Source organism: Thecamonas trahens, assembly GCF_000142905.1.
Source record: "Thecamonas trahens ATCC 50062 unplaced genomic scaffold supercont1.31, whole genome shotgun sequence".
In the NCBI taxonomy this organism is placed as follows: domain Eukaryota; order Apusomonadida; family Apusomonadidae; genus Thecamonas; species Thecamonas trahens.
In genome coordinates this window covers 260,878-275,710 of record NW_013657649.1, presented here as the reverse complement: position 1 = coordinate 275,710, position 14,833 = coordinate 260,878, and the positions used below count along the sequence as shown (strand labels likewise).

At 63.9% G+C, this 14,833-nt stretch overlaps 4 protein-coding genes across 4 annotated transcripts; 1 reads left to right on the top strand and 3 right to left on the bottom strand.

The window, feature by feature from the left end:
* Window positions 1–27: 27 nt before the first annotated feature.
* Window positions 28–1,677, top strand: AMSG_07189 (pyridine nucleotide-disulfide oxidoreductase dimerization region; the record flags this gene model as incomplete). Its single annotated transcript, XM_013901182.1, has 2 exons — window positions 28–81; window positions 166–1,677. The coding sequence occupies 2 exons, from the start codon at window positions 28–30 to the stop codon at window positions 1,648–1,650; spliced, it is 1,539 nt and encodes a 512-aa protein (XP_013756636.1). The 3' UTR covers window positions 1,651–1,677.
* Window positions 1,678–1,698: 21 nt separating this feature from the next.
* AMSG_07188 (uncharacterized protein) lies at window positions 1,699–5,538 on the bottom strand (the record flags this gene model as incomplete). The annotated part of the gene is made up of 2 exons (XM_013901181.1): window positions 2,025–5,538; window positions 1,699–1,989 (listed from the first exon to the last, which is right to left on the bottom strand). The coding sequence occupies exons 1-2, from the start codon at window positions 5,442–5,444 to the stop codon at window positions 1,699–1,701; spliced, it is 3,711 nt and encodes a 1,236-aa protein (XP_013756635.1). The 5' UTR covers window positions 5,445–5,538.
* A 633-nt stretch (window positions 5,539–6,171) lies between these two features.
* Window positions 6,172–12,294, bottom strand: AMSG_12051 (uncharacterized protein; the record flags this gene model as incomplete). Its single annotated transcript, XM_013901225.1, has 4 exons — window positions 6,172–7,835; window positions 8,033–8,183; window positions 8,216–10,202; window positions 10,226–12,294. The coding sequence occupies 4 exons, from the start codon at window positions 12,292–12,294 to the stop codon at window positions 6,172–6,174; spliced, it is 5,871 nt and encodes a 1,956-aa protein (XP_013756679.1).
* Window positions 12,295–12,525: 231 nt separating this feature from the next.
* AMSG_07185 (uncharacterized protein) lies at window positions 12,526–14,781 on the bottom strand (the record flags this gene model as incomplete). The annotated part of the gene is made up of 1 exon (XM_013901180.1): window positions 12,526–14,781. The coding sequence occupies one exon, from the start codon at window positions 14,779–14,781 to the stop codon at window positions 12,526–12,528; it is 2,256 nt and encodes a 751-aa protein (XP_013756634.1).
* Between the last annotated feature and the right edge of the window lie 52 nt (window positions 14,782–14,833).

The following is a 14,833-nucleotide window of genomic DNA, read 5'->3' as shown; positions in this document are numbered from 1 at the left end:
ACGGTCCCTCCCCTCCTCCCCACTCCAATGCGCGAAGGGGGGGGGGGGGGGCACGCCCGGACAGCGGCTCTTGTTCGGTCGGTAGGCAAAGACGCGGGAGGACGACTCACCAAAGAGCATGGGGCGGTGGTGGCTGGGGGATATATAGGGCCGGCGGGGCAAAAGTGTGCTATTGCGGCTGCGAAAAAGGGCAAGCGCGTGGCTGTGGTTGATGCCGAGGCGGACATCGGCGGTGTGTGTGTCCACACTGGCACCATCCCGTCCAAGACCTTCCGTGAGGCCATCCTGCACCTCACCGGGTACCGCAACCAGTCGTTCTACACCGGATCGTCGCTGGCGCGCAAGACGGTGACGGTCAAGGACATTGTCAACCGGGTCAAGGCGGTGATCGACAAGGAGCACGCCATTGTGTCAAGCCAGCTCCTCCGCAACCACATCGACATCATTCCGGGCCACGCCTCGTTTGTCGACTCGAACACTGTGGCCATCGGCAAGCCGTGGTCGCACCTGCCCGATCGGCGGGCGCGGCTCAACGCCATGGAGGGCTTCTCGGTGACGTCAGACGAGAAGCGGCGCGTGACCGCCGACAAGTTCCTGCTCTCGGTCGGCACCCGCCCGGCGCGCCCGGGCCACATCCCGTTTGAGGCCAAGCAGGTATTTGACTCGGACGAGATGCTCATCGACGACTGGGTCATTCCGCGGACGCTCATTGTAGTCGGCGCCGGAGTGATCGGCATGGAGTACGCGTCCATGATGAACATCATCCCGGGCTCACGCGTCTACGTCGTCGATCAGCGGCCGACCCAGATCCTGCCGTTTGCCGACACCGAAATGGTCGAGGCGCTCTGCCACCTCATGCGCCAGCAAGGCGCCCGGTTCCTGCTCGGCGAGACTGTCTCATCCTGCGACGTCACCGTCCGCTCTGACGGCCGCGAGACTGTCACCGTCGAGCTAGCGTCGGGCAAGGTCCTCTTTGGCGACGCCCTGCTGTATGCCGTCGGCCGGCAGGCCAACACCGACTCGCTCAACCTCTCCGCTATCGGACTGGAGACCGACAAGCGCGGCCTCATCTCTGTCGACGACAAGTTCATGACCTCGGTCGGCCACGTCTACGCTGCCGGCGACTGCATCGGCTTCCCTGCCCTCGCCTCGGTCTCGGGCCAGCAGGGCCGCCTCGTTGCAGACTACATGTTCGACGACATCACCGACCGCGTCGAGACCCAGGGTGACTTCCCTTACGGCATTTACACCGTGCCCGAGCTTTCCTTCATCGGCATGTCCGAGCGCGAGCTCACCGCCGCCCAGATTCCGGTCGAGGTCGGCCTCGCCTCCTACGCCGAGCTGGCAAAGTCTGCCATGATCGGCGGCTCGTACGGCCTGCTGAAGCTCCTCTTCTGCCCGCACACCTTCCGCCTTCTCGGCGCATCCGCCATCGGCGAGGGTGCCACGGAAATCATTCACGTCGCACAAACCGCCATGGCTCTCAACGGCACCATCGATCTCTTCCTCACCCAAGTCTTCAACTACCCGAGTTACTCTGAGGCCTTCCGCGTTGCAGCGCTCAACGGCCTCGGCCGCGTCGCCCGCGGGATCGGCCACCAGGAGGTCCGCCGCCGCATCGAGCACAACCGTGCCGCCCATGCCCACTAGCACAAGCTAAACAAGCGAGCTTATTCAGTGAGAACCGTGTGCTCTCTGCTACCCGGCCATCGACTCGGCCGCTACGGCCGCCGCTGCGTCGTCGATCATCGTCTCGGCAACAGCGTCGGCTACGGCGTCGGCCGCGACGCCTTGCGCGACATCGCTCACCGCATCATGAATTATCTCGTCGGCGGCAGCGGCCGATGCCGCACGCTGGGCGAGGACAAGCGCGCGATCGGCAACCCGGACCGACGGCAGCTCGCGGACGAGGGCGCGCTCGGTGGCGTGGACATCGATGACGCAGCGCGGACAGATGCACGACTCGCGCGGCCGGTCGAGCAACCGCATCTCGTGCGACGCGAGGTGGCGACCGGGTTCCTTACGGCGGAAGAAGCACTTTTGGCAGAGCGAGACCCGTTTGCAGTCGACGCAGAAGAACCGGTAGCCGACAATGGAAAGTCAAAGCACGAGGTGCAGCGCGCATGGTGCTTGGGCAGGCCGCCCGAGTCGTCCATGTCCTCGTAGGCGAGAAAGGCATGCGCCGGATCGTGGGTGGCCGACCTCACACGAGTCGACTTTTTGTCGGGAGTGTGGAAGATCGACGGCTCTGCCGCCGACGGCGACGCCGCGCCGGCAGCCGCCGCCCAGGTGGTGACAGAAAAATCGAAGCAGCCTTCGCAGAGGTCGTACTCGCAGCGCGAGCATGAAAAGCGGATACCGCAGATCGGGTTCATCCCACACATATCACAGGTGTAGTTGTTGTGGAAGACCATGACCGCGATGGCGTGCTCGAGCTCAAAGTAGTTGTGTGCTGGCTCGCCGGTGCCGGCAAAGCACTCGGCACACACGTCACGGTTCGGCACGCTCCGCGACTTGAACCGCCGCGTTCCGATGGGGATGCCGGCCGCACATTCGTCACACATCACCCGATCCTTGACGTACTCAAAGTTGGGCCCGAGCAGGTTGCCCACCGAGAGCCACCCACGCCGCAGGTTGTTGTTTCGGGCAAAAATCTCGATCTTGCGCCCGCCGGGCATCATCCGCTCCATGATGTCGTACATCTCGACCGGCTTTTCGGATGGCTTGCCCACCCGAGCAAACAAAAGATCGTTCGAGATCTTGGGAATGATCTCCAGACGCGCACCTGGCCGCGACTTGGCGCCGACCAGACAGATTTCTGACGAGTGCAGAAAGTAGTAGCCAAGGCCCATGGCCACGTTATCGCGGTGGGTGAGCCGGACCCAGGTGATCTTGTCGATAAAGTCAAAGCCCCAGTGCTCGAGACACTGCAGCGCCACCTTGAGCTGCGACGTGACCGTCCACATGAAAATGAGCCCGGTGTCGACCAGCTCGCCAATCTCAAGGTCGTAGATGTCGGTGTTCGAGAGCGTGTCGTAGTTACGTCGCCGCTGCGAGTTGGAGAAGATGTGCCCGTCCTCCGGCATCACCTGGTTGCCGCGGATCCGCCACGGCGGGTCGATGTACACCATGTCAAACTTGCCGAGGCACTTGAGATTAAAGTAGCGCACATCGCAATTGACGTAAGTCCCGCTCGTCCACCGCTCCTCGCCTTTGAGCATCATTTTCGGCCCGCCGTCCTCATTCGCCATCGCCGCTTCAACCCCGGTAGGGACAGATGGTGGCGGGGGTGGCAGCGGCAGCGACGGAGGCGGTGGCGGCGGCGGTGGCGGTGGCCGGGATTCGGCAGCCAGCGGCGGCGCTGAAGAGACACTGGCAGTCGAAGCAATGCACGCTCGCGGCGGTACCGCCGCTCCAGCTGGTGTTGCAGATACGGTGGAGCGGCCTGCGGGTCCTCCTGTGCCCAACACCGCTGCCGCGGTTGTTGCCGCTGCTGTAGCCGCCGCCACCATCTCGGCCACCGTCATCGATGGCGCCGGCGTCTCCGCCACAGGTCCAGGTGCGGGCGCGGCCATGGGTGCGCTCAGCTTGAGCTGCGGCCCTTCCATCGGCTTGGCCTTCTTGGGCACGGGCCCGGGCCCGTGACCAGCTGCGGTGCCAGTGGCCTCGTCCGCCTCGTCGCGCCCGCGCTTGCCAGTGCTGAGTGCAGCCGGATTGCGAAGTGCATCGCTCGGAGCAGGATTCATCGCGCTCGTGAGAGTGTTGACAGAGCTGTCCTTCGGCTCACCAGCAGCAGGAGCAGCAGTGGCGACTGTAGCAGCGATGGTAGCGAGCGGTGCCGTGGGACGGGTTGCGGTCTTGGTCGGCGATCGGGAGATAAAGTGCTCAAAGGTGCGCTTGGGATTGAGCTGATCGGCGTAGACATTCTTGGGGATGATGCCGGCGTCAAGCTCACTCGAGACCCGCTGGACGTCGTCCCAGCGGCGGGCAGTCTTGCTCTGGACGTGGGTGATCTCAGTTTGAACGGCACGGGTCCGGGTCGAAACCGGCGGGGGCTGGGAGCGCTGCGGTGGGGCGGTGACGACGTCCATCGGTGCCAGAGCTTGTTCAGGAGCGGAACTACGAGGCGCGGACACCGTGGCAGTCAGAGTGCGCGGGCGAATAAGCCCCTTACGGAGCGCAGCCTGGTGAGCCCGGGTTGACGCGTCGACCGCGCTCAGCGATCGCGCCATCTGCTCGACCGAGCCGCCAAAAGCAGCGTCGAGGACCTCGGAGAGTGACGGGTACCAGAGCGAGCGTGGCGAGAAGCCGGGAAGCGTCGTCAGAGGGTTGTCTTCCGAGAAGCAGCTGAGCGCTTTGTCAAGCGCGAGCGCCACCGGATCGTCCTTGAGCTCAGCCTCGTTGTACGCGGTGATCCGGTCGAGGAAGACGCTCGACCCGTGGCGGACAACAGCGTTCTCGCCGACAATGACGGTACTTGGCATGGCGGTTTGCGGCAGGACGTCGACCGCGTTTGTCAAGTACGTCTTGGTCCACCGCTTGAACCGTCGCAGTACATCCTTCATCGGAGGTCCGCCCGACCCGTTGGCGCCCAAAGCCACACTCGCCTTGCCCTTGCCCTTGCTCTTGCCCTTGCTCTTGCCCTTACCCTTAGACGCCGAAGGTGGCGCCGAGCCCGATGCCTTGGCAGAGAGTCGCGGCGAATTGCGGTCTGGGCGAGCAAGCCCTGCCCGCCGACCGGGTGTTGTCGGCGGTGACGGAACGTCGAGGAGCTTACGGGCAACCATTGGCCTGTTCTGAGCCGCAGCCTGCGCCGACGTTACCGCCGCCGGCGCTCGCTTGCGGACGCGCTTCGGCAGTTGATCAACCACAATCGGCAGGCCGTAGTCGTCGTAGATGACGTATCCATGCTGCGGATGCCGCGGGTGCCGCGCATTGCGGCTGTCCCTACTCGGCGTAGCCGCCGGCGTCGACGCCGCGCTCGCACTCGCGCTGACGCTCGCTGCGCCACTACTACCGGCACCCATCCCCGCTGCGGAAGCCTGAGCCCCGCTCCCAGCATCGACTTTCTGCCCGCCCACCGTACTGCCGACTGAGTCTTGCAGCGTAGCGGCATCGCCGGGGTCCATGGCAGCAGCGGCAGCAGCAGCGGCAGCAGCGGCCGCGGCCGCCTCTGCGGCCTTCTTCTTCCGCCGAGCAGCAGCAGCAGCCTTTGCCTTGCGCCTCCGCTCTGCGGCCTTTTTCTTCTTCTCGGCGGCACGACGGCGGGCGTGTGCCCTGCGGACCTTCTTGGCCTCGATCTCCTCCACCTTCATGGCCTTCTTCATCTTCTCCGAGTCGCGCCACTGCGACTTGAGCAGTGCCTCCTCGTTGTACACCACGACTTTCCCCCGCCTCCGCCTCCGCCCGCGCTCCTCCTCCACCATCTCCGCCACCGTCGGCATGCTCGTATTCCCTGCCTCGCCACCACTGTCCCCGCCACCCGCCACCGCCGCCGCCGCCGCTGTCGCTGCCGCCGCCCCCTCGGTCGAAGCCGCCACGCCCGCTGTCCACAGCCGCACCCACAGAGAGCCCACACACAGCCAAGACAGGACGACGATGACGACGACGACACCCACCATCACCACCACCACCACCACCACCACCCCACCCCCGTCCCCGTCCCCGTCCCCGTCCCCGCCCACACCGCATATGCCGCACCTGTGAGTGAGTGACAGGCAAGGAAGACAGGGAGGGATCCCACCCCCTCGCCCACGCTCTTCCTCTCCTGCTCCTCCCCCCCCTCCCCCCCCCTCCCCCACCCTCCCCTCATCCAAGCCAATCGATGGGTGCGGGAATGCATGGTGTTTGGATACTTACTGCTACTGGTGGCGGTGGCGGATGCAGGTGGTTCTGCATGGGTGTCATCGGTGTGATCGGTGGACTCCATCGGCTCGCCCTCGGCTCAAGTGTCGGGCAGGGACGGCGATGGAGTTGAGTGGTTTGACTCCGGTCTGGGGTGGGGAAGGAAGGAGGTTGGGATCGGAATCAAGATCAGATCAGATTGATGGACTGCAAACGCTGCCGTTGTTCACTGTGACATGTGCACACGGGTGGGCGGGGACGGGGTTGGAGGTAGGAGGGGCGTGTGTGGGGGGGGGGGGGGGGGGGGGGGGAAGGACGACAGGGCGCCTACAGCGGGCCGTTGCTGTGCTTCTTGGCGGGACCCTCCTCGACCTTGGTGGCCAGGACCTCGAGGTCCTCGCAAATGATGGCACGGGTGGCGGCCGGCTCGATGACGTCGTCAAGGAAGCCGCGGCGAGCAGCCGGGAGCGGGTTGAGGAACTTCTCCTCGTACTCGGCCTCACGGGCGGCAATGTCCGAGTCGCCGCGGAAGATGATGCCGACGGCGCCCTTGGCGCCCATGACGGCGACCTCGGAGGTGGGCCATCCGTAGACACGGTCGGCACGGAGCATGCGCGGGGCCAGGGTGGTGTAGGCGCCGCCATAGGCCTTGCGAGTGATGACGGTGACCTTGGGGACGGAGGCCTCGGCGTAGGCGTGCAGCAGCTTGGCGCCGTTGCGGATGATGCCGTTGTGCTCCTGGCCGACGCCCGGGAGGAAGCCGGGGACGTCGACAAGGGTAGCGATGGGGATGTTGAAGGCGTCGCAGAAGCGGATCCAGCGGGCAGCCTTGACCGAGGCGTCGATGTCGAGGCAACCAGCAAGCTCCTTGGGCTGGTTCGCCACAAACGAGACGGTCTTGCCCTCCATGCGGCCAAAGCCGATGACGATGTTCTTGGCAAAGTCGGGCATGATCTCAAAGAACTCGCCGTCGTCGACGAGCTCGGTGATGACCGACTTGATGTCGTACGGCGAGTTGGGGTCGGCCGGCACAATCGAGTTGAGCTGCTCGGAGCGACGGGTGCGCGGGTCGGAAAAGTCGCGCTGCGGCGGCTCGGCAGTGTTGGAAAGCGGGAGGAAGTCGTAGAACTCGCGGAGCTTGAGCAGGGCCTCGATGTCGTCCTCAAAGGTGAGGTGGGCAACGCCCGACTTGGTGGCGTGGGTCTTGGCGCCGCCAAGCTCTTCCTGGGTCACCTCCTCGTGGGTCACCGTCTTGACCACCTCGGGCCCGGTGACAAACATGTACGACGTGTCGCGGACCATAAAGGTAAAGTCGGTGAGCGCCGGCGAGTAGACGGCACCACCTGCGCACGGACCCATGATCATAGAGATCTGCGGGACGACGCCCGAGGCATCGACGTTGCGCTGGAAGACCTCGGCGTAGCCGGCGAGCGAGGCAACACCCTCCTGGATGCGGGCGCCACCCGAGTCGTTGAGGCCAATGACAGGCACACCGACCTTCATGGCGTTGTCCATCAGCTTGCAGATCTTCTCGGCGTGGGTCTCGGAGAGCGAGCCGCCCATGACGGTAAAGTCCTGCGAGAAGACAAAGGCGAGGCGCCCGTTAATGGTGCCCTGGCCGGTGACCACGCCGTCGCCCGGCACCTTGGACGCCTCCATGCCAAAGTCAGAGCACCGGTGGGTGACAAACGGATCCATCTCGCGGAACGAGCCCTCGTCGAGGAGAACGTCCAGCCGCTCGCGCGCCGTCAGCTTGCCCTTGCCGTGCTGCGCCGCGACCCGCTTCTCGCCACCTCCGGCCAGCGACTCGGCCCGGGCTGCCTCCACCGCCGTCGCCCCCGACGAGACGCCCTCGCGGAGGAAAGGCTTGAACGCTCCAGCGCTCACACACGCGCTTGAGGAGAACCCGCGCAGCGCAGAAGTGCATGCCCGCAGCACCGCAGGCAGGCTCGTCAGGCTCGTCGCCGTCGTCGTGACTGAACGCAGCATAGCTTTGTGGATGGGTTTTGTGACAAGAAAAGTGCCGTTGAGCGAAAAACAGGCGATGCCGAAATGGCTGACGACGAGGCAAGCGAGCTGTCTCTCTGGAGCCTCTGCTACCGTTGTCGCTGCAGCCAGCACCTACTTTGTACATTTCATCATCGTTTTCCATGCTATGGAGACAAGTCGCTTGCGCAGCTGGTAGAACTATAGCTCAACTCCACCGGCTGCGGGGTGAGCAGTGCCAAGCCCGATCCGGAGCTTGTGCCGGAGGTGCCGAGCGAGGGTGAGCCGTGTTCCTTGGCCTCGGGCTCGTTGCAGACGTCGACTTGCGCGGTCATGCCGAGCCGGAACGCAAGCTCACGGAAAAGAGCCGGACGAGGAGGAGAACGGCTAGGAAGACTGCAGCGCAGCCGATGACCGCAAAAAGGACAAGCGAGGTGTGGTTTGGAAAGTTGTCGGCCCAGAAGAGCGTGCCGAGCATGATCAGCGCGCAGATGACGAGGTTGAGTTGCATCTCGATGTCGTTGTACATCTGCAGTTTGTACGGTTCGTATTTGAGCTGGATGCCTGCAAAAACTGCAAAAACAACCATAAAGATGGTGAGGAGCCAGACGTGGAGGTCTGAGAAAAACATGGCCGTCGCCACTACCGCGAGCCGCTTGAGGAGGAGCAGAACCTCAAAGAGGTAGAACTGCGGCTGGAAGTTGAGAAAGAGCACTCCGAGTCGGGAGCGCACCTCGGATGTCTGCAGCGAGTGTCGTGCCCGGCAAAGGAGCGTGAATAGGATTGCGGGCAGGCCAATGACGTACACGACAACCGCAAAGAGGCCATACGGCAGCAGCTCGATCCACTCCGACTCGAAGCACACGACGCCCATGTCCGCGTCGAGCACAAAAGTGCCGTTTGGCAACTTGGTGCAGTCAAAGAGCACGAGTGATGCATGCGCTGCCGCAATATAAAGCATCGGGCCGAGGATGCAGAGCACTCGCTCGGCCACGCGCGGCAGTGCCACGCGCCGCAATCGAAGCCCAAACTTGAACAACGCCGCCACCGCCATGACAAGCAAGAACATACCCATCGGAATGAGCGCCGTAAACTTGTACATGGTGGCAAAGTCGACCAGTACGCACTCGGAGGCAAACAGCGCGAGCGAGAGGTTGAACGCCGAGAAGACCGCCAGGATGTAGCTGAGCGGCGACGGCCAGTTGAGCTCGGCGCCGCCGATGACCGCCAGGATCTGGAAGAACAGAATGCCCGACTTGACTGCGTGCGGCACTCGCCAGACCGAAGATGACCCGCCGCCCCGTCCGTACGCTGCCCACATCACTACCGCCGTTGCCAAAACGACCGCCGCGCCAAGGACAGAGACAAAGGCATAGAACATGGCTCCTGCCGCGTTCGGGCACTTTCGACACACGGTGTCCTCGTCGGTGTAAAAGCCGTCTGAGCACGCCCGGCACATAAAGCCCTCTGAGCCTGTGACACACTTGGAGCCACCGGCGCACGACTGCGGCCGTGGGCACTTGGCCATCTCCGCCAGCGCACCCGAGCCTGTCGAGTTTGCCACGTTGAAGTAACCCACCGCTGCAGTTGGTATCTCGGTCGACGACCCGACGCAAATCCCGCCGACTGGGCAAACTACACACGGCGTGTCGGGTGCTAGCGCCGGCGCCCAATACCCGGCGTTACACGTGCACTCTGATGAGTCGGACTGTGTCCGCTTCGAGTTGGGCAGGCAGTCGTCGAGCGGCCTGCAAGCCTCCATCGACGTGTCGGGCGCAAAGAGGCCGGACGCGCACGGGCTGCAAGCAAATGGCGTCGTCGACGACGCGCCCCATCCGGGCCCGCACGCCACAAACTGCAGCGGGAACTGAACGACCAGCGATGGCCGCGGGATGAACACGACCTCAGCGCCAGCCACAGCCAAACCAGCACTCATGTATACCGTCGAGCCGACAACGCCTGCATGGGAAGCGGCCAGCCGCTCGCGTGAAAAGTCAACCACCGTCTCGCTCGCCGACAGCGCGCGGAGCACATTAGATACGTACATAAACACGTCGTCGCCCGAGCCAGGTGCTGGGAGCAGGCCGACCAGCCCCGCAGTGGTCGGCGAACCAAAGACATCATCGGCGCCAAACGAGACACCACCTAGCTCCTCGCCAGGCATCACAAGGACCGGCTCGTTTGCAGGAGCGTCTACCCGCTTGATGGTGACCGCCGGCGACGCCGCCGCAGCCACCAGCGCGCCTGCCTCGGGGCCGACGCTCGTGACCCACGGCACCGAGCTATACGCTTGCGTCGCCGCGTCGCTCGGGTTGCAAACAAACACCGACGACGCACCAGGCACGGTCCCCCCCGGGGTGCCTGGGCCGAGCCTTGAGCCAACGGGCCAAGCGACACAGGTGCTGAGCAATCATAGAGCACGTCGCCAAAGCTAGCGACGTTGTCGGCCAACATCACGTCGGCAAACGAGACCGTGAGGTTGGACGCCTTCGCAAGCGCTGCCGCTTGATTGGGCTGCCATGGGAGAAAGGTGTGGTCCTCGAGAGTCGGCAAAATGGTCGGTCCGAGGATGACCGCCGCAACGCCGCCGTATCGCGCCTCGTTGCGAGCAAACACCGAGTTGCTGATAGACACGAGCGGCGTATCACCCATCACCGCATCCGAGAGCACAACCACCACCGCGCCGCCAGCACCTCCGACTGCGCTGTTGCCCACAAATGAGGTCTTGGTCACGCTCACCAGGCCGGTCTTTTTGAGCGCCATCGCTCCTCCCGACCCCGAGGCCGAGCACCCCACAAAGTCCGAGCTCTCCACCACGAGCGACCCCGAGTTTTCCGCCACGAGAAACCCGCCATCGACAATGGATGCAATGAGTGTGAGGCCTGCGGCGTCACGGGTCGCATCGGCGCTCGTCACGGTCACGTTGGAGAGTGTCAGCTTGGAAGCGGTGCCGGTGACCAGGATGGCCGGCTGCGGATCAACCGTAAACGAAGTCGAAGTGTCAAATATGTCAAGTCGCTCAACAGCCGCTTTGGCACCGTGCTCAACCCGGAAAAGAACACCGGCATGGCCACACCTGATGCTCGTCCGGCTCGACCATCCTCTGGGCCGGATGCGAAGCGCCGAGTTGGTGATGGTGATGGGCGTGACCGGACACTGGGTGTAGTTGACGCCTGCTGCGAGCTCGACATCGCTAGCGCCGTGGATCTGGGCAATCCTGATGACATTGCTCACGCACCCATCAACGGTTGTGCACCCGGGTACGACGCAGAGAGAGCGAAAGACAGGCATGTGTGCGCCTGGACGTGCGCTGTTCTCGTGGAAGAAGAGCTTGCCAAAGTCGACGTCAGAGTTATCCCACGGCGAAGTGAACACATCATAATCACCATCTCCGTCGACGTCGACGAAAAACGGCGTATGGACCGCGCGATCCGACTTGCGGATGATCGTGGAAGCAAAGTTGCCACTGCCATCGTTGACCAGTAGCGAAATGCCGATGTCGGGCCGGTTTGAGGCCGAGTAAACCATGTCATGGGCGCCGTCCTTGTTAACGTCGACCACAATTCGCTCTTGGGTCGGAATACAGTCGGGAATAGGAAGCGTCTGCGAGGTAAAGCCAAATGCACCGTCGCCAAGAAGAATGTAACAGCCCTTGCCGCCTCCTGCGTCGTCATGCCCGTCGCTGTTCCAGTTGATTGGCGTGGTGATCTGGTAGCTGAATGAGGTGCCGATCAGGCCACCCGGTAATGTTCCGATGTTGGTCATAGAGAGCGGGCCGTCGCGGCGCCACTTTTGGTTGCCAACAACCATGTCCAGGTCGTTGTCGCCATCAAAGTCACCGTAAGAGCCCGGATGAACTGCGGTAAATGAGCCAAACGAGTACGTCGGCGATGTCGGCCATGAGCCGGCCGAGTTGATAAAGACCCGGGCAGGACCGGTGGTAGACCAGAGAAAGCTGACCAGGTCCAGATCGCCGTCGCCGTCCCAGTCGATGAACTCGGGGAATCCGACCTGGCTTGCCGACGCCAGTTGGTGAGGCGTAAATGCCGATGACCCGCCCCCGATGTTAAAGTACATGATAAGGACGTTTCGATCGCGCCAACCGATGACAAAGTCATCAAGCGAGTCACCGTTGGCGTCGGCCACGGCGAGGCCCATGGTGATGCCGGAGCCAGTCGGCTCGGTGAAGGACATGGCGGCGGCAGCGTTCTCCTCTACAAATGTGTTGTCTCCCTGGTTCCGCATCAACTTGAGCGGTGGAACCGACGAGATAAGATCGATGTCGTTGTCCTCGTCCACATCCAGCGCCGCAAGGTAGGCGTGCTGCATGTTGGTCGCCAAGCCCACTAGCTGCGAGGTTGCATCGGTTGCGGTTTCGTCGGGCACAAGCGTACACGGCAAGTCGTCAGCCAGGGAGAGAGCGACAAGGACCAGAAGTGTGAGGATTGCCACGGGTGCATACATGGCGAGAGGCGTTTGCGCGCGCGTGTGTGTGTGTGTGTGTGTGTGTGTATGTGTGTATGTGTGTATGTGTGTATAGGGGGGGGGGGGCTTCAAGAGAAGTGGATACTGTAGAGTGCACGAAGTTAGTTGGAAGAACAGTTTATGAATGAAACAGAGAAGGAGGCCGGGGGAGGGAGGGAAGGGAGGAGGACGGGAAAGGTGTAGCGCAAGGGAAGCAGCTTTGTTGATCATCTACAAGGCAGCAACAATCTTGGACGCTCCATCGTCGCGATCAAGTGCAAGGAGATACGGGTAGTTGGAGACCGGGATGGCCTGGCCGCCCGAGATGGTCATGAGGTTGGCGACGTTTGTCTCGGCGGCGCCGACGCGGCCGCCACCGGGCTTGGAGGCGACGGTGGGCTGGACCGAGGCGGCGGTGCCGAGACCGTCGAGACCCATCGAGTCTGCGGGCGAGGCGGCGGTACCGGACTTGGCGGCGGCCGGGAGCTCCGAGCCAAGCGCGGCAGCGGCAGCGGCAAAGGCCTGCGAGACCGGTGGCTTACCCTCGAGGTTCATAGCCATGAACTTTGCGGCGTTGGAGAGAACGTGAAGCCACTGGTCGAGCTCCTGCTTGGACTGAGCGCGCCACATGGTCTCCTTCTTGTCCGAGCCTCGGATGGTGAAGCAGTTGCGGAAGCCCGGCTCATCGACGATCTCGACCGAGGCGGTGTCGAGGCGGATGCACACGGTCGGGTTGCCGGACTTGGCCTTGTACGCCAGCCAAAAGTTGTCCTTGATGACAAGGAAGCGTTCCTTCCACGCCTTGTTCTTGATGCGTTGCTCGATAACCCCGAGCACGTTGGGCAGGCGTTCCGAGAACGAGACGTAGTCGAGCTTAAAGTAGACCGACTTTGCGAGCGAGACGGCGTCCTTGGAGCGGGCGTAGAGGACGCCAAGGCGGCGAATAAAGACGCGGGCCTTGTCGGCCACAAACGAGGTGTAGGCGTCGAGCGCGGCGTAGTCCTGCTGGATCTGCACGATGATGCGCTTGTACTTTTTGAGCTTCTGCTCGTAGCGCTGCGACGAGGCGCGGGTCTCGGAGAGTCGCCGCTGCAGCGCCATGGCGGCGCCCGACTCGCGCTTGCGGTGCTTGTCCAGCTCGAGCTTGTGTGACTCCTCGATGTCTTTGTACACTGAGAGCTTTTCGTCAATGGCGTTGCGCTCCTCAGTGACTTCGCGGAGGGCGCGCTTGAGCTCGTGGACCTCGTCGCGGAGCGAAATATTGTCGGCGTCGAGCTGCGAGTTGCGCTGTTGGAGCTCGGAGATCTGGTCAAAGAGCGCTTCTTCCGACTCGACTTTGGCCGACCGCAGCATGTCGAGCTCGCCCTCGAGCGACGCCGCCGCCGTTGGCGCTCCGACTTGCAGCGTGTCGACTGGTGACGCGCCCGAGAGCTCGCGGATCTGCGCCTCCAGCTCGCGAATCCGGTCGTCCTTGCTTCGCTCCTCGACCGCGCTGTCGGTCACGTCGAGCTCGTCGTCGTCGTCGACGTCCTCGTCGTCGTCCGGCCGCGCAGCATCTGCCACCGACCCGTCCGACGGCTCCAGTCCGGCCGCCCGCATGGCCTCGGCCTCCATTGCCGCGAGCTCAGCGTCGAGGTCCTCGTCGGACGAGACAGGCCCAGACTCACCGGCCGTCGGCGGCGCCCGCGCCTGCTGCACCACCGGGTACGCGTGCTCCGAGCCTGAGACCTGCGGCGGGCCCATCGAGAGCGCCCGCGGCCGCTGCTCCACCTTTTTGCGGAGCGCAGAGGTGAGGAGCGTCGACGCATCGTCGTCGTCTTCGTCGAGCGGCGGCGGCGGCGCAAACATGGCCGAACCGGTCTTGTTCCCGCCCAACACCGGAGTGGCTGACGAGGCCGGTGTCACCGGCGAGCTCAGCATCAGGTCGTCGTCGTCGTCGAGCGGCGGCGGCGGTGCAAACTTGACCGATGGCTCGAGGAGTCCCGACGGCTGCGGAACAGGCGACGGCACGTACCCACTCGGCGCCTTGGCCTCCAGCACCAGATGACCTCCAATCGTCTGTGCCGGCGGAGACGCAGGGCTAGCCGCCGCAATGTCCAGCGGTGCGGGCGCCGGCTTGCGGCCAGCGCGAGCCGCGCCTGCCGCCTTGCCGCCGTCGTCGTCGTCGTCAGAAAGCCCTGCCAGTGCGCCGCGCATCATGGCCTCCAGGTCGTCCTCGGTGCTGGCCACAGACGGGCCCATCGAGAGCTCGCTGGTACCTTGGCCACCGTTGGCGGCGTGCTCCGACTCTGGCTCTGGCTCCGGCTGTGTCTGGCTGTCTGCAGCAACGACGTCGTCACCAGCTGCGGGCGGAGCGGTAGCACCCGCCTCAGCCTCGGCATTCTCGCCAGCCGCTGCTCCAGCAGGAGGCGGGAGCAATGCGTCGAGCATGTCCAGCGCAGCGTCATCGTCGCCCTCGAAGAAGGCATTCTTGTTGAAGGCCGACATGGGTCCGGGAGGCTTTGGCTTTGCAAGCAACGCGGACGGAGGGGAGGGGAGA